Raw genomic sequence first — 26,749 nt, forward strand, 5'->3', positions numbered from 1 at the left:
AGGTGCAAGTTAACTAAGCAAAGTAAGAACTTTATATAATTACATGGCTGCATATTTAATCAAATTGCAGCCACGAATCGTAACTTTTTGTATTATGTTTGACAGCGTGACGATGGCGTGACGTCTGACGGGCGGCTGACAGATAGAATCAGAATTCTCCGAAGTCTTGAGATGACGTTTTTGTGATTCGGCATCGGAGTTGTTGTTATGTTTTGAGTTATGTAATTGAGTATTCTTATATTCGTTTTATTGTGTACCGTTTTATCGAACAGTTGACTCGTTAACAATGTCTTGTTTCACACAATACAAGGATGATGCCAGTGTGGATGTGTTTGACGTAGAGGAAATTGAGAACGTCACGCTTTACAAGATCAAAATTAAAATAAACCACGTCGTGTGGACGGTGCTACATAGATATAAGGATTTCGATGAGTTACATACGAAATTGGTGTCTGACCATGGCGTCGCAAAGGATTTATTGCCTCCCAAGAAAGCTATTCGTAACAAATGTCCTAAGTTCGTAGAACAAAGGCGAGAAGGATTGAATGCGTACTTAAAAAACATCTTCAACTATCTTCAATTGACAATGCCCCGTGAGTTTGCTAAGTTTCTCAATTTTCAAGACTACGACATTGCATTTCTTTTACAAAGCTTGGCAATGAAGCTTTTTATTGATGGCGATAGATTGCTTGAGAGATCAAACGTCTACACATTTACTCCTCTCGAGGTTTGTACATTGATTTGTTTATTTTGGCAGTTATCTGTGTTTGTGCTATTCTTTGTATTTGTTGTTCTGTTATCTTCAAGTATTCTGTTACTGTGTTATCAACACAACATGTGTTCATTTCTTATCTGTGTCAATTGATTTTTAACTCGGTCATCGCAATACTAATACTATGCAAAATGAACTGACATAATTATCAGTGTGCTATTCAGTATTATAATTTATATACGTTGTACTAATCTAGGTAGCAAAGTTACGCTGTCATAAAATCAGCTTTTAATATATGACTAGCAAAAATACCTTATTTTGTATGTTAATCATCAACATTTTATGTATATTACTACAAGCATTAAATGTGTGCACGGAATACCACTTATGAAACTGGTAGATTTACACTAAACAGCACTCATTTAGCAAAATATATTCACAAAAAACACTGTGTGATATTTTTTGATGGATTAATCATCTATTCAATTGACCACCCTAAAAAAGGAAATTCTTCCTAATTGGACAGTCCAAACATTTTATTTTACAATAAATTATGCCAAATATATTTTCACACTAAAAAATATAAATAAAGATCCATATGTACTAGTAATTTAATAAAATATTACGTTTCCAATTTAATGAAATGTAATTTGTCTTTTACACCTATTAAATGAAATATTATGTTTCCATTCCATTATATGAATAATAAAATACTATATTTCCATAGCAGCAATGTTATATTTCAATCCCAGTAATTTTATTTCCATCCCAGTAATTTTGAATATTATGTTTTTTGATCCCAGTGATTTAATGAAATATTTTATTTCCGTTCCTGTAATGTAATGAAATATTATACTTCCAACCCTGTAATTTTTTTATGTGAAACCGTACAAGACACAGTCCAAACTGCTCCAACCCTCTGGAGGCAGTGGAACTATGGCTTACCCAATTGGGGTACGTTGTGAGGCTGAAGGTAGTAGGGAGGGGAAAGAGATGGGAAAGAGGAAGATAGGAAAGTACGTGGCTATTCAGATCTGGTCACCAAACATGGCCAAAGTCATTTAAAGCAACGTTCCAATTCTGAATGGTGGACTTACACCATGGCAATACTGAAAGTATCTTACACTCTGGAACGTGTCGCAAATATACTATATATTATATTTAAAAGAGTAATTTGAGAAATAATGCAAATTAATCAAATAAAAATAACTTTTGCATGCCGGGATTTGAACCTGCGACCTCCAGCTTGCTTGTCGAGAGCCTCGGCCCTCGACTATGAATGAAATATTATATTTCCCACCCAGTAATTTAATGATATATTTTATTTCCGTCCCAGTAATTAATGAAATATTATATTTCCCACCCAGTAATTTAATGATATATTTTATTTCCGTCCCAGTAATTAATGAAATATTATATTTCCCACCCAGTAATTTAATGATATATTTTATTTCCGTCCCAGTAATTAATGAAATATTATATTTCCCACCCAGTAATTTAATGATATATTTTATTTCCGTCCCAGTAATTAATGAAATATTATATTTCCCACCCAGTAATTTAATGATATATTTTATTTCCGTCCCAGTAGTTAATGAAATATTATATTTCCCGCCCAGTAATTTAATGACATATTTTATTTCCATCCCAGTAATTAATGAAATATTATATTTCCAGCTATTCTCCATTAGCGAAAGGTTGAAGCAGCCGTGTTCCTCGTTTGAGCTTGCAGACAGCAAGTTTGACTTCAGTCACGTTCTGGACTTCTGCTCCCAGCTGAAAACACTTCACATAGAAGGGAATGACCGAAACATTGGAACCAGCAACATTGTACCAAACAAACTGTCTTTTGACCTGAGTCCATTCAAGTCCCTCACGGAACTACTTATACTCAAGTTTCCAATGCAAAATATTGTAAATACCGGTTAGTCAATTCTTTATTTTTTAATAAAACTTACTAATTTCGGTTGTTGATGCATGGGTAATGTGAAATATTCCTGCATATTGGGTAACATTAGTCAAGTTAACCACTCAGAACATTAGAACGTCAAAAGACGTAAATATGATAATAGCGGTCAAGACATTAGAACGTCTTTTCACGTAAACGCGCGAGATTTTACAAAAATCGATTTATTTCCATCACTAGTATACGGATTGCCATGATTTAAAAAACAGAGTATCGATAATGAATAACGCTACTCGTCTGTATTCAAGAATATCTATGGAACGTAGAGGTGCATTATCTAAGCCGATTGGATCTGTCATCTTGTTCATTCATAATTTATTGCGTTTCTAAATAATATATTAAAAATATTTTAGTTTGGACGGTTAATATTTTGAGGTGACTAATAGTTTTTAATTATATTTCTTCAATATATAAAGTGTTATTTCTTTATGATACTCAGAAAAAAGTACATTTTTCACGGCTTTGAAATAATGGTAAGCGATTTTTACATATTTTTGACGTTTTCATAAAATGTATATTTAGAAACGCAAATATTTACGTATAACAACACAATACGATAGTGAATTTCATAATCTTTTTTAGAATGACATTTTTTAGAATGAGGCTACGTTTCCCAAAACGTGAGTTATGAAGCTTTTAGCAAAACTCGTAAATAACACAAAAATTTTCACGTTTTGACAGTTCTCAAAGGAACACACAGTAAATAAAAGTCTTTGTCTGAGAGGTTAAATTAAATTTATATTTTTAAAATTGGAACTTCTTATCGTATCAGACAAGCAATGAACTAGATACCAAAATAATTTTATTGATTGATAATTCTTCATTCGAAATGTGTATTTGTTTTGTTTAAATCTTTTTTAATGTGTAAAGAGTCCCAATTGCTCCCAGCCGTCTGGAGCCAGTGAGACTATGTCATCCCCAATGGGGTATGTTGTTAGGCTGAAGGTAGTGGGGAGGGTAAGTACCTCGCTATTTAGATCTGGTCACCAAACACGGCCATAGACATTTCAAGCAATGTTTCAATTTTGAATGATGGTCTTCCACTAGGGCGATACTGAGAGTATCTTCCACTACTATATATGATATACTATATATCATTTAATATGAATAATTTGTGAAATAAAACAAATTAATCAAATAAAATTTACTTACGCACGGCGGGATTTGAACTCACAACCTCCAGCTAGTCGAAAGCCTTGCCCCTCGACCACGAATGCCGTCGACAGATGCTTATATGAATTAAAGATTTAAACATCTTACTAGAAAATGCACAGAGAGACTTGGCTCAAACTTGACAAAAATTAACAGTTGGCTCCAATCAAATATCCTAACAATGAATGTTAAAAAAAACAGGATACATGATTTTAAGCTCAACCCGTCAAATCATTCCTCCTTATGTACCCTTAAAAATTCAATATAACAACCTGCAAATCCTGATACAAGAGAAATATCTTGGGCTGTGCATTGATAAACATCTAACTTTTAAACAGCATATAAATTCAAAATGTTAAAAATAAAATCACCCCCTCAATTAGCGTATTTAGCCGCATATCATATCTGTTACCAAATAAAATTAAAAAAGGTCTATATTTATAGCCTTGTACATTCAAATTTAAACTACTTGATTGAAATCTGGAGAAATGCACATGAAACATATATAAATGAACTACAGGTAACACAAAACAAAGTAATGAAAAAGCTATTTCACTTCTAACCTAGAACATCCACAAACAAAATATATATGGAAACACAATTATATGAATATAATACATGTCTCCTTATATACACAATAAATAATAAACTCATACATACAAATACAGAACTCATTAAAACGTCCCAAGTTTACACGGCAACACAATAAAATACATTTAAACATCATACATACTCATTATGGCAAGCAATCCATTGGTTATGAGGGTAGCAACATTATATAATTCCCTCCCAGACAAAATTAAAAATGAAAAAAGTGAGGGTACATTTAAAATTTTTTTTTTCACTTTTATGCTCAATCAACAAAACAATGAAAGTGAACAATATCATTATGTAACATATTTATGTGTAATGTATTTGTTATTTCTAGTTAAATAAGTGAAAATGTAATTTTCTTTTATCTAGAATAAAAAAATATATATATATTAATAGAGTGAAGATACGTTACTGAGACAATGGGTGGTTTCAACGAACTAGGTCCAGTGGACATACAAATGAAACTAGCCATATTTAGTGGCTAAATCTGAATGATCTCAATAAAATGTTAACCTAAACATGTGTATTTCTTCTTAGTTTCTTAGTCACACATATTCAACAAAATGTTTAGGTGGACAATTTAATTATCCAGTTTAAACTTCCCATGTACATTTTACAAAAATACTTAGAATGTGTTTTGCTCTAGTTCATAATGGACTGCATCATTGCCAGTAATTATAATTTATTTATAATAATAATTTTCATGTTGATTTATTTAAATTTTCAGGAAGTCTGAGGGATACCCTGAAAGTGTTTCGAGTACACAAGACGAACTCTCGTAAAATTAGTGATATTATACTTTGTGATATTATACATAAGAATATTGAAGCTAATTCTAATCAACTGGTAAATATATTTTTAGTATTCTTAATTAGAACCTACATACATAGACTAAATTAGACTAGACACTGCAAATTCATTTAAAAATAACCCCAACACAATTTTGGTTTGGTTCACGTGCACATTTATGAAAAGGCCCACGCACTGTGTCGCAATGCGAAATGGGCACTGTGCATTGCGTTTTACCTTTTGTTGGTCTAGAGTAAGCTATTTTTCTTCTCAGCTATGCTGGGCAGGTTCATTTTTTCAATCACAAAAATAAACCAGTTCCAAATATTTAAATTTGAATTATGTCCATATTACAACACCTCTGACAACAAATTCTCCGTGGTTTCGCTTACGAGTTTGAACGCTTGTACAAGGAGTTTAAACAGAGTTGGGTTGTTAAGTTCATCTCCATATTTGTGACGTACGCTACGTGGCGTTATTTTTAAAATGAATTTAACTAGACAGGGCTAATCTAGTATAATACATCAATGCCTACATACCTATTGCAGGACAAATTCCTGCATTTCTTCATTTCCTTGTATTGCCAATAATATCTGTTAACGCTTGCCGCTGTAGGTCTGTATACTAGTTGAAATGAGCTCCTGAACAATTAGAATGTGTTACAACTACAGTAATGATTATCATTCATTTAGGACGGGTTGTTATGGAGGATTTGAACAATTCATCAAATTTCAATGTTGATTTCCGGGTTCTGTGAAAGTCTTATTCAAGTTCTGTTATTATATCAGCATAGGGTAGTTGCTTGACAGAACTGAAATAAAAACAGAACTTGGAAAAATCTTTCACAGAACCTGAAAATTAACTTTGAAATTTGAAGAATTCTTCAAATTCTCCGAAACAACCCGTCCTTAGTCATTGAAGATAATATTAACCACTCTCAAATGAAATATGTGAAATAAAAAAAAAGATTCAATTTAATTCGGATGGAATATTGCAATCATTCATAAAGATTATTGATATTATATTCATAAAAAATGGCATTTCTTATATCCAATTACGATACAGTTAAAAATGACAAAAGTTGATGAGGTCGAAATAGCTCAATGGTCAGAGCAATGCCCCGGCAAGGCAGAGGTCCTCTGTTAAAATTCCAGGTGTGACGGAATCTTTTTTGTCTTTTCTGTTTCACATTATTCATCTGAGAGTGGTAATTCAAACTCAATAAAAATATAGAATAAAATAAAAATGTAAATTTTCTTTTGTTGAAAATTTTAAATCTCCGAAATTTCTTTACTGATTGCTTTAAAATTTTGACACATCGTCGCATTAAAATACGACTGTGTTTTTATATACCTATATTATATAGATGTCACCTGTGACAGGTAAAAAGATGCTTTCACCTGTCGCAGGTGATGCACCATATGTTGGACATTAAAGCAACATGCGCTATTGTTTCTCTATCTACATAAACAGACTGAGCCACAGCAAAGCGTGGCGGGATACAGCTAATAATAATAATATTTGGCTAATTTATATAGCGCAGTTTTCGTGAGAAATCACCTCAAGGGTGCTGTACAAATATATTTCTTAAATAGTTAACACTAGAACTATATTTATTTTTTTTTTTTTTAAATTAGTTTTATTATTCACAATGTACATTTGTTACGTATAAATTTTATTAAATAGCGACCGGTTTCGACACGTTCGTGTCATTAAGGGGATGTTACCGCAAGCGCAGCATAATTGCGGTTTTTGACGCAGTTTTTTATAAATTTCCATATTGTTTATAAGAAAATAATATTATGTTTTGAACAGATAATTTATTCCTCTAAACAATGAGAAAACAAAACGCTTTAAAATGTTTAAAACAATTGCGTAAAAAAATATTTACAGAACCTCTAAAAATAGCTTTAAGTTCGATTATATCCTTTAATTCTAAATACCGAAGAATTTTAAATAAATACATTATCACCACGTCAATGTCGTCTAAACGATGAGAAAATAATTTTTTTTTGAAAAGCATTAAAACAATGCTTAAATGAATAAAAACAGTTTTTTAACACTAAGATATTGTTCCTTGTATCACCGCATTATATAAATAACAACGCAAGTTATTTATCTACAGTAACCGAGGTGAGTTCGGCGTGAGAGCACGTTTCATTTTACAAAAAATAAATACGTAAATGTGTAGGCACATGAGAAAAGAGATCACACTAAAGGCTAGTCGTTATGTTATTATGAATCATTTCTAGCCCAAGTTGACTTTTTTACTATAAATCTCGTTTTATGCAACACTTGGCCAGCTGGCTGACTACCAGCGGTACAGAATATTAGAGAGTGCCCCTTCACTAGAATCGTATTCCTAGTTTTATTTATTCACGCCCTACTGTGCTTTTACATAAATTTCTAATTATACAGTTATATTAGTTGTAACAATAATTTATCTAAAAAGAATTTCAAATACATGTTATTTTCAATTGACGTAAATAAAGTAAAAGTTTTGTTTACACAGGAAAAGAAGAAACCCGTTATTCTGGAAGGAAGAAGAATAGTAGTTATACATTTAAAAAAAATCAATTAAACACAATTTCGCAGCACCACAACTCTCTTTATGAGTGTACATTATCTAATTTGGAGATATTTGAAGAGAAGCAATCAGGATTTAATTCAGTATTGACATTTATTTTGTAATATGTGCAAGAACAAATTTAGTATTTTTACCTGCGAAGACGTGAAAGATGATATGAATGTTACTGATTCAATGGTTTCTGGAATTATAAGTATTGGATCTGGCTATTCTAACCTAAATGAACTAACGGCAGTAGCAGGGATCCCTTGTATGAGTAACAGACAGTACAGCAAATCAAATGAAAGGGCGTGTGAATGGTGGGACCGTACTAAGGTTAAGACGATGGCAGAAGCCTACGTCGCCAAAGAGGAGGCTACGTTAGCCCAAATTGCCGGTGATGTTAACAGGGATGGGGTTCCAATGATTACAGTTGTGGCAGACGGGTGTTGGTCTAAAAGATCTTATAAGACAAAATATGCTGCTTTATCTGGCGCAGCTGTAATTATTGGATATAGGATATAAGAAAGTTTTGTATATGGGTGTCAAGAATAAGTTTTGTATGACTTGCACTCGGGCCTCAAATAAAAGCGTGACCCCACCCGAACATAAGTGCTATAAGAATTACGTAGGCTCTTCAAGCGGCATGGAATCCGAAATAATTGTTGAATGATTTAAAAGCTCATTAGCCACACACGGATTGATATATTCCAAGTTAATAGCAGATGGCGATTGTAGTACATATAAGAAAATATTAGAAGCTCGACCCTATTCAAATATAACCGTAGAAAAAAACCAAAGGCCGGAATTACCTTCTACGTAATTATATAACTAAAATCAGTTTACTTTCATTAGATACCCAGTACCCTATACCCCTATACGATTACGCAAAATTATCAGTGAAAGATTACTCCGCTTACGTAGATCAATCACATCTGCTATTAAATATAGGATTTCAGAAAATTGTTTGATGGATACCAAAGTCGGGAATTTAAATAAAGATATTCTAAATAGCATTAAACATGTGTTTGGCGACCACGCTACCTGTGACGACTATTACTGTAAGCATGTGGATGAGAAAAACTACATTCAAGATTTAAAATTGTGCAAATTATTTTCCAAACTCGCCCAACTTTATTCGCGTTTAGCTTCAAATTCCCGCAGCTTAATATATAACGTTGATAGCAATATTACGGAATCATATAACAGCGTTGTCGCCAAAATGATAGGTGGGAAAAGAATAAATTTTTCAACAAAACAGTCTTATACTGAGAGGTGCGCAGCATCTGTTGTTGCGTTTAATACAAAACGGCCACATTATGTTCTCCATAAAACGGTTTTTGATAGCAGCCCGCGAAACGTCTTGAAAAGTTTTGAAGCAAATAAACGTAGAAAACTTAGTAACCAAAATTATAAGTACAAAACAAAAAAATAATAAAACACTAAATTCATTAAAACCAGATTCCGAATATGGCGATGCATGTCAAAAGCCGGATATGGATAATATATCATTTGATGCTGCAAAAAGGCAGTTTTTTAAAGATTTGCAATGTTCTTCCCCAGAACGTCGGCGAATTGAAAGGGAATCCATTTTACAGTCTGAGAGTGGTGAATGGTTAGAAAGGCATCGAAATCTTTTAACAGCGTCGTGGTTTGGTAAGATTTGTAAGAGAAGAATGATAAGTTGTGCGCCATTAGTTAAAACTTTACTATATGGAGGTTCTTTGCAAAATATTGAATCAATTAAATATGGGAAAATAAATGAGCCAATCGCAATTCGGCAGTTATGTGAACAAGAGTCCATAACTATTGAACAGAGTGGCTTATTTATAGACCCTGAACATTGTTTTTTGGAGCTACACCTGATGGTCTGTCCGGTAATAACTGTATCGTCGAAATTAAATGCCCATCTTCTGCAAAGAGTATGTCTGTTGAAGACGCAATTGAAAAAAAAATAACGTTGAAATTAGACAACGAAAAATATCGCGTAAACCAAAATCACGATTGGTATTTCCAGGTGCAGGGCCAATTACACATTAGTAAGAAAAGTCATTGCATTTTTGCCGTTTGGACTGGCTCACACTTCCCTCTAAAAGTTGAGAGTATACTTCGAGATGACAAGTTCTGGGAAGAAAAAATGCTTATTAAATTAACCAATTTTTAAATGGATTGCATTCTTCCCGAGCTTATCGATCCTCGAGTCACAAGGTCTATGAATGTTCGTGATCCTTCATATATCTTAGACGCAATAGTATGTAAAGAACGTCAATTAGGAAAGCGTCGTTTAGATTTCGACGAAATGCTAGTTGATTGGATATTTTTGTTTTAGTTTTTTATATTAATGTTATTGTTACAAGTCATTTGTAAGATTTAATAATTATGCAGAGGCAGCTTCATACTTGAGCGTACGGAGGCATCATAAGGATGCACTATTCCTGTATAAAGTAGTTAAAGATAATATTCAATGCCCAGAGTTGCTAAACAAGATTCCTTTCAATGTACCTGCGCGTTCAACACGCTCTTCTGTCCCGATTAAAGCAAAACGAACTCTAAGCAGAATTCTTGCCTGAACAGACTATGCAATAATTACAATAGCGTATTATCTAAGGTTGATATTTTCAGTTACGAACTTTATTATTAATATATATAATATATATATAAATATTTCTCTGATGGTTTGTGAATAATGTTTATGTCTCTATTGTTTATATATCAATTGTTATTTGATTTGATATCTACCACCTCTCTCCATGGCTATAAATGTATTGTTTTGTAAATTTTTCGTTTTATATAATTTTTTGTTTTATATAATTTTTTTAATTCATATTTCTTTCTCACAAATTTAAATAACTTATTCCATATTATGCTGTCCCAGTTAAAGTCACAAAGAGGAAATCCACAATTGGTTTTATTTTACTATATAATACTTATGAACAAACTGATTAAATGTAAACTGTCGATTTCCCAAAAATGAATACGCTCTAATGGGCTTTTACAAAAATAAGTAACAAGTAATACAGTTGTGTTAGGTACATAGTACTATATAGTATATTATACTCTCGGGCATGTCACCATAACATATTATATTGCCGATTGAGTCGTACAAATCTGTACCAGAATTCGCCCGTGGGAAGAGCGATACGCTATTTAAATATATTAGATAAAAATTTTGACATATTCTTCGGAAAATTCAATGAGTTTGTAAGGTTTTTGGCACTACATTCTCACTGTGAAAATGGTACTTTTACAATTAGTTAGATAAAATATCTGTAATGTTGTAAAAATTTTTGTACACAAATAAAATTATATGTAGTGTACAATAAATAATGTTTTATGATGAAGTAAATTAAAATTAATAGTGTGGATTATGGAAAGCAAAATATGTATCATGCAAGATGGAAATATAAAAATCTTAAAAATATGTGCTGTACCCTTACTATATTGTCAGAAAGCGTTTTATACAATGGAGATCAAATAGGCGAATTATACTCTACCTGGTTTCTTACTAAAGAAGTGTACAATGTTTTCAAACATTCAAGTGACTAGAAACCACTCGCTGTTCTGCATATGAAACCAAGCATTTTTATAGCTTTTTTTTTTAATAAAAGAAAGACAAACATTCCCAGGTTACGAATAACCCAACAATGTTTGAAAATCTCCTACTACCACCACAGAAAGCCGAAAATGTTGCTCGTGTTGTGATGGAGGACTTAGCCAGCCGAGGAATCGAACACGCTACGCTCGGGTGAGACCCAAGCGCTATGCCCACTCAACCACTGACCGGTCAGCTTTCTTTGTTATATCATTTAAATGCAGAGTAAATGTTAACTTTTCATCAAATATAACCCCCAAGTCGCTGATCTGAGCGACTGATGTCAATAGTACATTATTTAAAGAGTATTCATAAGTAACATGACTTTGGATTTTACGAAAACGAATAACTTGGCACTTTTGAATATTAAGAAATAATTAGTTGATCACACACCAATGATACAATTTACAATTTATCCAAATTAGATTGCAAAATATGGCAATCCTCTATAGTACGTATCATTCTATATATTTTCAAATCATCAGCGAAGAGCAGAACTTGTACATCTTTAAATACACCAACAATGTCATTTATAAATAATAAAAACAGAGTTGGTCCGAGGTGAGATCCTTGGGAAACTTCACATATGGATTCGAAGATGTAAGATTCTACAGAATTTATTTTAACATAAAGCTTTCTTTTACTAAGATAACTGTTGATCCAGATCAATAAGGTTCCTTTAATGCCCAAAAGACTTAGTTTATACACAAGAATATGTCTCCTAACTATATCAAAAGCTTTGGAAAAATCAGTGTATATCGAATCCACCCGATGCTTGTGGATAAGGGAATCAGTTACATAATTTTCATAAATGATTAAGTTACTTAAAGTGTTTCTATCTGTGATAAAGCCGTGCTGATTGGGAACGATTATATTATTGATTTGTTTTGTAATGACATCTAGTAAATTATTATTTAAATTATTTTTACTATTCCTAACTGATAAAATAATAAATGATGGCCTTTTTATAAAAAATTGAATCTTTTGCTTTTTACATTACATAATTATTTGTTTTATGATGTAACTTTTTTGCAAAAAATAATAATAAATATTGAAAATGACCGATATTTTATTTTTCTTGCCAATATATTCAGATATAATTATGATCAGATATTATGAAAATAAATACCGTATTGTTTTGACATCTGTCAATGAAGAACACGTCGGTTACGGGTCATAAGGTACTGCTTACCGTCTAGCAGTGTAGTTGATAGTATCGATAATTTATCAAACAAGTTTGATAGAAATCTGATAATCTCATCTAAATCTCATAAAATCATGAGCTCCTTCTGCAATTCTTCTATTGAAATTTACCTAAATAATGCATACTCAACTTAATAAACTTTATTTGAAAGACGCTCATTATTAAGCGTTTCATGTTCAAACCTTACTCATGGGTACCATCTAGTGGATTTCATCGCTGCTCTGTTCGAACTGAGTTGACCACAGCACATCGCCGCGTGTTCCCCGTTCCAACATACTTCATTCCTCTCCGCCCCGAAATATTATTTCGGTTTTTGCAAATACCCCCTTAACTAGCTATTTTAAAACTAAATTTTTAAGTGCAGAAATATGGGGTTTTATTTAGTTTGGTTCTTTGGTGGGAGGGGATTTGAGGGAGGGGGAGGGGGTTGAGAAGGAAACGGAGGGAGGAGTCAACATAACGGGGAACATTGTCAATAGAGGTGATTTGCAAGGTGCGATTATTTTATTAACTATATTAATGTTTGAATTATTTTTTTTTGTTGATTTCTAATGTTTTTAATGCGCACAAATTAAATTCGCTAATTAATAAAATTTATACGTAACAAATGTACATTGTGAATAATAAAACTCATTAAAAAACAAAAAATTTCTAGAAATTGTTACATAGTGAATGCCAAAGATATACAAAAAACTAGAACTATTGGCTAGTATTGAATATTTATTTAGTGGGCATAGATTTTCTATAATTATGAAGTGTTTTTGTTTCTATTACAGAATTGGAAAGAGCTTGTGGAAATGAATCTTAGCACTAACAACATAACTGACATTGATAAAAGTATCAAACTTCTTCCTAAACTGCAAAAATTGATATTGAACAATAACAAAATCAGCGAAATCAACAACTTATCAAGCCTACCTCATCTGTCGCATTTAAATCTTAGTGAAAATATGTTCACGTCCTGTCAAGATTGGCATTCTAAGATCGGAAAAATCATTTACATCAATCTGGCGCAGAATAAAATATCATCACTTGCTGGATTCAGCAAATTGTATTCGCTTGAGAATCTGGATGTGAGTTGTAACCAAATTTCAGACGTGGAAGAAGTTCAGAATATCTGTAAATTACCCTGTCTAGAGAATTTGCTACTTACCGCCAATCCGGTAGCGTCTGTCGTAGATTACAGGGTTAAAGTTATCGAGCAGTTTAACATGAGGATGGGGGATATCTTCCTCGACAATGAAAAAGCTTCGGAGAAAGAACTTGATACTGCCAGAGTTCTACAAGCCTTACGGATTGTCAAAGAAGGAAAGGCTCCGACATTTTTCACAACAAACGATCATATCTTCGCTACCATAACCGCTCAAGGTGGAAGCGGGTTATAACTATTCTATTTTTCTAGACAAATATTAGACAGAATTTAAAAAAAAACAACTACCATTTTATCTGTGATAAATTAAATAGTGGTAATGGGTAGACATTAGACTTAGATTTAAATTATTTAAAAATATTGATAAGAGTTCGGCATAATATTATTTCATAATAAGAAATTAAGGATTTTGAATTAAAGGTTAAAAGTGATGAAATGATAGCAATTGAATTGGTGATTCAAAAGGTACCCATTATCTAAATAAAATAAAATTTCAGCAGACAATAACGACATCACACCTTTTTTATAATTACTCTTTGAGTCACCTCTTCAATATAACGGAGAATCTCAAAGAAATTAATACTAATACGCACAAATAATAATTAAGTATTATTTTTAGTAATTAAGTATTTATTTTTATGACACTGGTGAGTTGGTGAAATTACTCACAATAAATTATTTTTGACCTTATTTTGAGATGGACCTACTAATCTATTATTGTTTCATATATATCCATGTGGTAACTTGGCACTAACGTAGGAGTAGACAGTGAGGACAGTGTTACGGAACCTTCCACCCTGACAAAAAAATAAATATTTAAAAATTAAAGTATAAGGTTAATAAATTTTACCTTAGGCGACTCCCTCTTGGGAAAACGAATACTGTAAATATGCATGATACCGAGAGCACTCCATATATATTTATATTTCTATTGACACCAGTACACGGCGCAGTAGCGGAATTGCATACTTCTAGTATACAGGTAGCGGTATTTTCTGTAGTTACTCTATTATTATCACGTCACCACCGAGGTCGCTTAAGAAACTTTTTTATTAATGACTTTTCTTTATTTTTTAAACGCTTTTAAAACATACTTACGAATTTTTTAATTAGGCACATTGATAATATCACAAAAGCGTCGTGAATAAATTTTAAATTTGACAATCTCTTCGTTAAAATTTTTATTGCTAAATGCCGGACGGTAAAACAGAAACCTATATATATATAATACCGAGAATTTACAGGCTACAATAATGTGCCGACATTTGCAGACGCGTATATCCATGGAACGAGACATTGTGCAACATAACTTTATTTTTGCTGCACCCGGTTTATGTCGATTCCTTACCAGTTCGGCAGGGAGCATAGGGTGAAATTAACTAAACATTTTCAAACATAATATTTTTTTTTTGAACAGATAATCATTTTCATCATCTTGGAATCCAAGGTCTCTCAAATCAGTTAAGATCACACTTCTCATTCAGCTAATGCATAGTTAGTTTTTAGTGTCATAATTCTGTTGGACATTTAGAAATTTTGAAGTTCTTAGGATAGATAACTAACTAACCATCATGCCGTTCCGCAGGGGTAGGCAGAGAGGACGGACCGCCAAACAACTCAGTTTTGGCACACACTCCTTGCCTCATTCACATTCATACATACTCTTCTATTATTCTGACTCTTGACATGGCCGGACAAGTATCTAATTCAATTGATCGTGCCATGTCTTCCTCGGGCGTGTCCGACTTCTGCTACCATGCACATTTGCGTCTCTTTCTTAATCTTACTCATAACGCTTACATAAGCCTTGCACTGTCTGCGGATCTCCACATTTCTCACATGTTTTGATCATACATAGTTTTACCACACATACGTCTGAGGGATCTCATTTCTACAACGTCAGTTTACTTTCATTCTTCCTCTGCCAGTTACATATGCCTCACTGCCATACATCAGGGTAGGTACCAGCACTCCACTGTGGACTGCTAGCTTCGCTTTGTTAGGGTAGATACTAAAAATAATATTTCAAAATTTTATATTGTCGATGAACAGTAGTACCCCAGCATAAATTGATAATTTCTATAACATTACTAAAATAAGTCTTGGTGAATAATTTTATACTTGATGGCTACACTTGGTTTAAAATGCTGTCAATATTTAACACCACTTCGTAAAAAGCAAACCAAACAATATGACACAGATGGAAGAAATTTGTAAATAAGATTTTTTTAATGTTTTAAAAACAATAAAATTTTTGGCTTTTGGAATTTTTTAGAATTACTGATTTATCGACAATATTATGCTAATGTTATAAAAAAATAAGGATAAATGTGAAGAAAAGTATTACTGATCTGTATTTGATTTTTATAAAAATCTACAGTTTTGTTTTTGTTATCAGAGATTGATGAAGTTTTGCACACTTGACCTTCAAGATAAGAGAAAGGTCACTGTCTACGTCGAATTTTGCAAAACTATGTGTTAATCCCAGGCAAAGCCGGAGATTTCAGCTATCATGAAATAAAAATATTCATTATTATAGAAGATGAGAGTTAACAGGTTCGCTGCCACTTGAAAAAGTTATGATCAACTGGGAGGCCAAGTATATTTTTAAAATTTCAACCGCCGTGCCGGTCCAAACACAACGTACTTGGCCCGATGCTGGCGCCAAACAAAGCCTATGAATCTACTAAGACGCGATACCGCACCGGTGCGTGGTCTGCCCCTCGTATGTACTCCTCACACCGCACCGGTGCGGGGGTGGCAGCAAACCTGTTAATTGGTTTTATTCTAGGTATTCTATTTATTATAATGTTATTGTCAAATATATTTCAACCACTCAAAAAGTATTAAGTTTGATGAAAAAAAACCTTCGTTTATTTTGTTATATTGTAATCTTTTTATAATGGAATATTCAATTTAGTAGTTAACATAGTTTTGTTTTTAATTAACATTATTTAGGGAGGTAGAGTAACAAAATAATTATTTCTGTATATCTGTAGCAAATGGACTAAATCCTCATGACATTTTGTTCATAGTAATTTATTTTTAGAGTAAATTTAAAAATAATCACAACTATTTACTGGCCAGCATTTCAACAGTGATTTGAATTATAATTTTAATATAATTATTTATGTAAATAGCTACGTTTAGGCAGATTTTATTGTGATATTATAAACAGATGGGGAGTTCTTTTATTCTGGTATAAAATTTTCAATGCATTCAAAAATATGTGCTTTTATTTAATGTAACGCATTCCTGAACAATAATAACTTTTTGTAAATAATAACTTGATATTGCGTAATACATATTTGTATTTAATTGAGGAATATATTTTTGTACAATCTGAAAACATAATCATAAAGATTTAAAACTGTGCTTTTATGCAATTGTGTATTCATTCATAATTTTAAAAAATAATAAAATATATTATTAAACTAGTGACTTCTTTTTATTTTTTTACACATTAAAAGTTCTGAAACCTCAACTATTTAAGACTAGGAAGTTTTGCGGTAAATATTGTAAGACGGGAATAAAAACAGTAAGAAAAGGCTTTATTTTGTTTATCCTTTTTAATAAAATAACTATTAAAATATTTGACATAAAACAATATAAATATATTTTAATAGATTGTTACTTACATAAAATTAAAAATGTTTTTCTAACTGATTTTTAACGGACCATAAAATGTTTTGAGAGTAATTAAGTGTCCACTAATCATTTATCAATAGATTGTCTAAATAAATTACATGAACAAATCAGATGTTAAAAAAATGACTAAAATGAGCATTATAAAAGGTTCTAAAGGCAAGTAGAACTATATCAAATTCATAAGGAATCTGTTATTTCCAAAGATATTAGAAGAACGAGATATGCTATGTTGGCCGCCGGACCGTAGGCGGAGTACTACCTAATTAGGGTACTTTGAACGGTATCGGGACGTGTACGCACAGAAATCTGTTCTATGTATTAGTGCGGATACCTTAGCGTAAGCGAAGGTGTGCAGTAGTATTGGTGAACAAAACCGGCGACACTCGGCAAAACAATTCCACACAGTATGAACTGCTCATAGCACATCTCGTTCTTCTAATATCTTTGGTTATTTCTCTAAAAAATTACAAGTAAGTTCCTTCATAACAACTTCGCTTACAATTTTTTTCAGCATATACATACAGGGTAAAGTGGGTGATTGTACATAATTTTAGAAGTAGAAAAAAATAATAACTTTTTTCGAAATTCAAACGTTTTAAGGTAGTTTTTAGGTTAAAAATTTGAATTGTTTGTATGGGAAATAAATATTCTTCTATGGAGAAATATTTGAAAATATGGGAAAAAAAGGTGGTATTTCGAAAAAAGTAATTCATCTTTTTTACTTCTACCATCATGTAGAATCACCTCCCGAAGTTAGTGCACTTTACCCCCGGACACCCTGTATGTAGCGACTTGTTCAGTGTGAATCTTTAAAAGTTTTATTTTAATTTTAATCAGCTTACTTAAATTAAATTTACTGGCTCAATTCATTTTACTTGTGGTAAATGAACTTGACAGAATTTTAAGACACAATGATTAGTGGAAAATTACGATAGATAAGCATCCTCAGAGAGAAATTGAAATACAACATTTAACAAAATAATGACAAGAAATTTGGTCATGTTTTATTCAACACGTAATATTACTTTAAAATTTTATTTAAAACCTAGTATCACTTTTTATTCCACATAATAAGTTTGGCAGGTATTATTTATTTCATAAATAATAATATATTTATTTAAATGAAATATAGAATGATTCACAGTTCACGCAATGCAAAATGAAAATGGTTATTATTTTGCGACAACTTAACGAAATTAAATTAGAAATCCTCGCAATACTGTTTACTGAATTATTCTAGGCGATAGCTTTTAATTATGTATCCATTCTGAACATTCTGGCGTTGTCAATGTAAGAAATGGATTTAAATTCAATTAAGTTGGCACGCAACAATAATTAGTCATTTTGGTTCCGGGGAACTCGGTAAAACAGGGGGATGAAAATTGAAGTTTAACGATAAATGAAAGAACAATAATTGAATAAGAGATGAAAATGAACAACCAATTTTTAAAACATTGCAAACCAATAGATAAAAATAATAATAATTGATTAAATAATAGAAGATGACCTATATTTATTTACTTAAATTCAAGCTCACTTTTTACGACCTGTCTAGGAAAATGAGCAATTTTTCACATTACTTTTATTGTTATTACGTATTTGTTAGTTTAAAAATTTGTTATAAAAATTGAAACACTAAAATTACAAATTTTAGTCTGTACCATGTGTTCCTATTTTTAACACATTTCCGGCGGGAAGGGTAGTTCTACCTTTAATGCTGTCCGATAATTTTATATAAATATTTTATATCAATCTCTTTGTAAGGGTCCCAACTATATGTATATGTATTTAAAAATGTGAACCAAATCTACCCCATCTTCAAATTCTTGTCTTTTGTGTGGAAGAATATTTTATCAAAAGGAAACAATATTTAAACCCGTAAAACGTGTAATACATCCTTTTATTTTTATATTTACTTATCGCACCGAAGATGTGGAACTTTTTTGATATTTTTATGATAATTTGTGAGAAAATGAAAAAAAAATATATAATGCAATAAAATATGTTTAACTATATTTTTATAAAACATTACTAAATGGCCCAACACTGACTTTAACTTCAGTTTATGGAGTCGTATTACAAAAGTAGACTTTAATTTCAGAGAATAATTTTATCGTTGCGGTTTGGTGAGTACTATGAATTTTTTTAAATTAAAATATTTGAATTATTTTCAAAGATATAGTTGTTTAAAACAAAATATATTTTCTCGAATGGGACCCTTGTTTTCGCCATGAAGTGTGTTAATCTATGATAAATTTATCAAGAAGTCATATTATAAGCATTGTAATTTTCTAAATAAAAAAATGTAGCAGAACTTAAAAAAATGAAATAATACTAAGTCAGAAATTAGTGTTATTCAAATTATAATTGACAAGAGCTTAAAAAACATGTGTAAATAAATCATTAAAATTATTGCACTACATGTTTAGTTGTACTATCAGTACATTCCTTATGCTAGTTAAAATTGTTTAAAAAATATTTCAATAGGTAGCATTAAAATATTATTCAAACAGTTGTTGATGAAATGACTAATTTTCAAAATGTTACCAGCTTGAAATCTGTTAAATTCACAATGTATCTCTTATAAGAATATAGAATAAAATAGGACAAACCAAAGACGTCACAATATATATGAATATAGATGCGCTGTAGAAATCTCAAAGTGGCAAGCAAAAAGTAAGTCAATTGTAGTGCTTTCGATTTCTACTATGTAGTACTAAACTGTCACAAGTAACGTAAGGTTGTGTGCTACCTCTAAGTAAATTGCATTAAAAAGGTGGCTAAATGTGTGAAATGAGAAAGTGTTTTAATTACTCGGCAAACACTAGTATAATAACATTTAAATACAAGGAAATTACTTATCATTATCGAATATTATAAATAATACAATTGTTTCCCGCCTGAAGATTTTATGCATCATTAGAGAAAATGCAAGGCCGACTAGAGTACAGGTCTGGGCACGCAACCGCCAAATAGCTGTCGTTATGTAGGTTATTTATATGCTTGCGGTAAAACAACATACAAATCAGCAATAACGAGTATCAACAAAAATCGCCGTCATTTGCAAATTGTCATTCCTCTATTATGGCACGGCACTGAGTTGATAACTTGTCGAGGACTGTTTTCTAGTCGGCCTTGAGGTAGTTATTCGACGCATCTTTTGAATACAAAAACGCTGCCAGTCCTATTGTTTATTTCGTTCATATACACATATTTTTTGAATGTCTATCTTCGTCATACATGAAAAACATTTGAATTAAGATTTTAATGGCAACATGAGTGTTTCTTACTTGCCACATTTTATCTTAGTTTTGTGAGATAATAACGAGTCTATGTGTATTGTAACGTCATTGGGACAAACACAATGCTTTATAATATTAGTAATGGGCAAAATCAAGATTTACATTTTTGAATAAATAATTTGTTTTGAAATATTAAAATTTTGATATGTATTTTGATAACAGGGCATGGATTATTTGAGCTTACTACATAATAGTATTGTGCTTTACTATTATTTAAAATAAATTAAATACATTAGAACAAAATATTCTTAGATTAAAAATTTCTGCAAATGAAAGAAAAAAAAGGCTGGAAATATAATTTTTTTTGCATTTTGACCGTTTTTTTTCAAAATTCGGTGCTGGGCCAAAATATTGTAAAATAAGTCAAATTCACTGTTTGTTCAATACATTCATTTCAAATATTATTTGATTCTTAAAATTCATAATCGGATATTTGGATTATGCCCATCACTAGGTACTACAAATAGATAAAGCTATAAAGGTGAATAAAATGATAATATGTATGATTTTTAAAGCGAGAAAGGCTTAATAAATGATTTGAATATAATAAAAAATTATTTATGCACTTAACACGTATGACAAAAGATTAAGCAGTAATTAGTTTCACACATCACAAGGACAGAAAAGTTAGATGGACATAAGGAATTATTATTATTAATCTTCAAAAGCTTTTGTAAAAATGTTAAATGGACGTTCACAAGGGAGATATTTTCACAGAAAACTTTAAACTAATGGGATAACAAGAAATAAAGCTTATTTGTAATTATGCTTTGTCAGGGGTTAAAATAATAATTCTCAGGGCATGCAACATGCCCTGATATAATGCTTTCTTTACATTTTCACAACTATGACACAACAATTCATTCTGTACACATAAAGTAAAGTTCAAAATGGACATGCTAGGACCAAAACGATGTCACACATGGTTTCAAGTAAAAGCATAAGGTTCAAAATGTATGCCATGATAATGCACATGTTTGATTCATTCTGAACATTTAGGCTCAATTGTTTCGCAGAAATTCACATGTGACAGTGTCATCAAACGGCCATTCAGCGCCATTTTTTTTTTACATTTCAAAGTTTACCTTTTAAATTCCGATTCTAGGTGCATTTCAGTTTTCTATCTAATTGTAATAGCTGACAAGCTTAACAACATGATATTTGTCTTCTTCTGCTGATCACAATTTGTTCAAAAGCTGAAACGGACTTAGAATCGGCATTTAACGGGGACCTTAAAACTGCAAATCAATAAAAAAAAATGTCTGACAATGTTACATTTGAATTTCTGTGAAACAACCCGTCCTTAATTTTAAATATAGAAAGGTTCATTTCGAACTTGTAAGGCTCAATATGAACACACAAGGTTCCCTCTAAACATATCGAGTTCAATTTGAACAAGTAGTTTTATTTTTAATACGTAAGGTTCATTCTGTACATGTTAAGTTCACTCTGAACATGTAACAATTTATTCTGTACACCTAACGATCATAAGACTTTATTTTGAGCGTGTGCTGATTCTCCATTTTCCAAGTTTGTGCTATTCATCAGGTCTGTAATGGAACTAACCACGTGTTCCTGAGCCAAGGAGCCTAATTCTCTGAGCCATTCGTCAAGGATGACGGCGTTGACGATGATCCTTCGCATTTGGGATGACTGCCAGAGGTTATCCTCGCTGAAGGAGCTGTATGGCGATGGGTTACTTCCTCTGGGATGGGAATTTTCTATTTGAAGAACACTGTTTGTGGGTATCATTGATATGCCTGAAAATATTTAAAAAATGTTAAGACATAGTACACAAAATTAAGTTTTTGTTTTTATTATAAGGAATTTTTTAAACATAAATATAGTGACATTATTGTACCATGGATCTTTGCAGTTGTAATAAAATTTTAGCAAAGAGTTATCCGTAACAACATGTGGTGCACATAATCCAGAACACTTCAAATCCTTATTTAACCGCTTAAGGACTGGACTACGCCCGAGTATAATTGGGCGGCTATTATGTACGGAGATTCTCACACCCGAAATAACTCGGGCAAACTTTACCTGCAGAAAAGACTACTCACGAATATACTCGGGTGAAAATAAATACAATTTATTTAACGTGGAAGCGTTTTTTTCAACTTTTTAATGATTACTGAAGGGGTCAAAACAAAATATCACGGTATAGAAACCGGGTCATTGGGGTTTCGTGAGCTGTTTGAAATTGCGTCAATAACATCCATTGAACTTTTAACTGCATTCATGCTAATACATACTGAGTGCGCACTATCTGATAAAATATGTAACTGAATTGTGACGAAATACATTTTAATTGAGGCCCTATGTGTGGAAAAACAGCGTGATGTTAAAAAGTGAGTTCTGAGATATTGACTTTAAAACATTTACGACTGTAGTGAGCATATCATCGACGGTGTAGGGTAAATTATAGGGAGTTTACATCTCCCGAAAATAATAACAACGTTTACTTTTCCCTACATTTATGTGAGACTGGTATCATTGTAAACTCGCGCGGCAAATATTTCATTCTCTCTCCAGTGGTCTCAGCCGCCGGTTTAGCTCTAAATCCCCTCTAACGTACGCCATCTACTTTTGTTCATAAAATTATTGTAACGTGAGTTTGTTAAAATAAAACTAAATTTAAAATATTCGAATTCTGATTTTACACACCGAGAGTAACCACGCAACCTTGGGTTCTACGGATTGGAGAAACACAGAATCATCCAGTCAACAATCCATTTAAATTGGCGATAATTCACAATCCTTTAAAACGGCAATCCATCACTGCGTAAATCATATTTGTCCACTTTTCAGGAGAGACAAAGAACTGGCGATTATTTTACCCAAACGGAGGGCAATTGAGATGCGCGGTGATTCTTTTTTCATAGTAAGACTATTACATTAAAAAATATCTTATATTAATCCAACCGATGTAGGTTTATTACCACCGTCAAATGACATTGCAGGATGACTTACGTGGTGATGGATTGCTGTCGACGATGTACTCATTTTTCTATAATCCATAGACATTTAATTTAATAGACCTTCCCTAACATGAAATCTGGGTATAATTTCGACGAGTTAAAGGCAAACCAGGTGACCATATTTTTGTCACCAGGAGGGTTCGAGAATACTATGAATAAACTACGACAGTCGTACATACCAACGAAGAGCGCACATTGAAATAACCAAACCGTGCGCAGGAAAGTAAAAGTTCACTAAGTAAAGCCAAGGTTTGCAGTGCTGTCCATTGTCACTTTTCAGCGCAGGATCTGAATTTTAGTTCTTAAAACGAATCGCATGGCGTAGCGACGCTAAAATTGAGTGAGGTGGGTAAATTATTGTAAAAGTGTCTAAAGTAACTAAACAAAATATCAAATTTTGGAAAAAATTGGGAACTTTCATTTTTTCCTATTTGAGATATGTAGTTGAGTTTTTTACGCAGCCAGCAATTTGAACGCCATTGTAAAAAGGACTAGTAATTCGTAAGCAGATTTTATTTTCAAGGACCGAATGGGGATTTTTTACAATACGAGTTGCCTGTATACTGTCAGATTCATTTATTGACAGATCACCGAAAGTGGGATGATTACGCCGTAGAGTGGGATGGTTCCCTTTCCCTGATTGGCTCATCTTTTCGTTTGAATGTCTATGCATAAATCAATATTTTTTATTTTACTAACAAAAACTTGAATATTTAAAATTCCAGAAATGTTACAATCTATTAATAAAATACCACAATTTATCATCATAATAGTGACAAATTTGCGACAAAAGCACCGATCGCACAAACTGTCAGTTTCAATGAAGTAATGGCCGACCGGAAGAGCGCTCTCAAGTCCTTACCATTTTAAACGATTTTCGCTGTGAATGTAGTTGGATATATGGCACGTAATTTGAATGAATCTGCACAAAAAAACGCTATTCCGATAACACTGCTTTTCCGCATAGGGGCTCATTGAAACTGTATCATTGTCAGAGAGGTTTTGAAGGAATTTTTAATTCACTGGGGATAAGATACAAAACCGATTCAAATATATTCTCTCATGCAATGTTCTACTTTATTTTTTGTTTGTTTGTAAGAGATTGATTAAATGAGTGCTTTAGTGATTATTAGAGTGCTTTAAAGTGTTCTTGATATTCAATGTCATAACATAATATGTGCGTCATAAATAAGAGTTAGATTTTATTCAAAATTATATTACGTTCATTTAGATAGGAAGAGAAGTAAATAAATTTAAAATGCGCAGTAAAATAAAACACACATACAAAAAAAGATGCAAAATCGTGCCTAAATAATAAATATTAGCTGGAAATGATTATTCACTTCTCACCACAATAATTTACTATCAATAGTATTTTCTATATTATTAAATTAAGGGGGTTTAACAAAAACTGTTAGTTAATATTCTAAATTTACAATACTCATGCTAGGATAATAATAATTTTTGATTAGCTTAAGGATAACTTAAGGTCACATAAAACACAAAGATTCTGGATTATAGAATAATAAAAAAATCATGAATGTCTACTTCTTTGCTTATGGATTACAATATTATTTTTTAAGATTATCAATTTAAAGTTTAATGGTAAATGTAACATATGTTATAATCCACGCATTCATAGATGGCGTAAATTTAGTTATTTTATTAAAATTCCCTTTTTGCAAACATTAATCCCTGTAGAGCGGGCATGTAGAGCGAATGAGCGAAGACAGGAGTGTAAGGAGGATATATGTTGATATTCTTGATTTTCGTTGATATTCTGTTTCTATAATTATATGTAATTTTCTTATTGTACAATATTTTGTAGTATTTTACAGTATTTTTGAAAATATTCTTTTTCCATTTTTACTGTTCATATTATTATCTATAAGCACATAGACTAGCTCCCCAGTTTGACCCGAGAATATTTCTCTACAAATTGGGTAAACAAAAAAGTGATGTCTGATATGAAATGTAATATATTTTTATCTCTTGTGAATGTTTACTTTTATTCTAAATAAATAAAAAAAAAAAAAAAAAAAAAAAATATGATGCAAATGCGAATGGTAGCAGAAGTCGGGGACGCCCGAGTAAGAGATGGCACGATCAAGTGAATCAGATACTCGAGTCGGGCCATGTCAAGAGTCAGAATAATAGAAGAGTATGTATGAGGCAAGAAGTGTGTGCCAAGACCGAGGTGGTCCGTCCTCTCTGCCTACCCCCGCGGAAGTTCCAGAAATCTAGGGATCAGTGTGTCCAGGAGTGATGGACATATGAATATATCACTCTCACTGCGGCGCGTGGCGATGGTTCAAGAGACCAGTTGGAGAGGTCAAATGGTCTCCCCAAACCAGCCTCTTTCGATCTGGCACACCACGTAGCTGGTGGGAAGGCGCATCCTGAACACACCTCACCCGATGAACCCGGGAACCCCTGCTAATTCACCAAACACAGCGAACCACTTGGGGTGACATATGACAGAGGTGTTGGTTATACAGGGTGCGGCAGAGAGGACGGACGTTTTTGAGATATATAGTACTCTCCCCGTCCGTCTACGAGAGAGGTGGGGGGGGTGCCGCTTGACTCGTTAGTTCCTAGCATTGTTTTACCAGTTGTCGTCACGGAGCCGTGGACGGTGGAGCACCGCGTTTTCGCCTATGATTGTTTCGTCCGAAATAATGAGTCAGTCACCGTCGTACAGCGTGAGTTTCGTCGCCACTTCAACATTCATCGGAATAGAGCTGTTCCCTCTCGAAACACCATCCTTCGTTGGGTTGAATCACTTCGCAGGCGTGGTGAACTGATCAACAGAAGACCAAGAGGAGCTCCGCGAACAGTTCGAACTCCTGAAAATGGAGAGAGTCTACGCGAACTTCCAAGAACGCCTCCAGCACTGCATCAACGATTTCGGCCACCACATGCCTGATGTGATTTTCCACACTTGACTGTCTCAAATGCTATTTCCTCGCGAACCTGATTCCATCAATAAATTTGTTTTTGAGTAAAAATTAACTATTTTATGATTTTTTTAAAACCGTCCGTCCTCTCTGCCGCACCCTGTACAATAAATAGTTCCTGGGGCGGCGGTAC

General features: G+C 32.6%; 2 protein-coding genes across 5 annotated transcripts in view; one reads left to right on the forward strand and one right to left on the reverse strand.

Moving 5' to 3' along the window:
* The first annotated feature begins 138 nt into the window (after window positions 1–138).
* LOC149417283 (nischarin-like) lies at window positions 139–16,918 on the forward strand. The gene is made up of 4 exons (XM_089639972.1): window positions 139–727; window positions 2,390–2,636; window positions 5,152–5,270; window positions 13,352–16,918. Exons 1-4 carry the CDS (start codon window positions 287–289, stop codon window positions 13,958–13,960), a joined length of 1,416 nt encoding a protein of 471 aa, XP_089496098.1. The 5' UTR covers window positions 139–286; the 3' UTR covers window positions 13,961–16,918.
* A 269-nt stretch (window positions 16,919–17,187) lies between these two features.
* LOC149417284 (FHIP family protein AAEL005291-like) overlaps window positions 17,188–26,749 on the reverse strand; it is a 47,325-nt gene continuing 37,763 nt past the window's right edge. For 3 of the 4 annotated variants that reach the window (XM_089640187.1, XM_089640186.1, XM_089640185.1), the window contains one exon: window positions 17,189–22,435. In XM_089640187.1, the coding sequence (XP_089496313.1) occupies window positions 22,161–22,435 (275 nt within the window). In that variant the 3' untranslated portion in view covers window positions 17,189–22,160. Of the gene's footprint in view, window positions 22,436–26,749 lie in introns of all 4 variants that reach the window. The other variant, XM_089640188.1, reaches the window with a different exon arrangement.

Source organism: Hesperophylax consimilis, chromosome 15 (assembly GCF_061612785.1).
Source record: "Hesperophylax consimilis isolate HC1 chromosome 15, BYU_Hcon_1.0, whole genome shotgun sequence".
Classification (NCBI taxonomy): Eukaryota; Metazoa; Arthropoda; class Insecta; order Trichoptera; family Limnephilidae; genus Hesperophylax; species Hesperophylax consimilis.

Bases quoted from the DNA above. Each gene is read 5' to 3' on its own strand.
- LOC149417283 (XM_089639972.1), top strand. From the start codon at position 287: ATGTCTTGTTTCACACAATACAAGGATGATGCCAGTGTGGATGTGTTT. The intron at 2,637-5,151 runs GTTAGTCAATTC...TTAAATTTTCAG, and splicing joins GCAAAATATTGTAAATACCG to GAAGTCTGAGGGATACCCTG. The intron at 5,271-13,351 runs GTAAATATATTT...TTTCTATTACAG, and splicing joins AAGCTAATTCTAATCAACTG to AATTGGAAAGAGCTTGTGGA.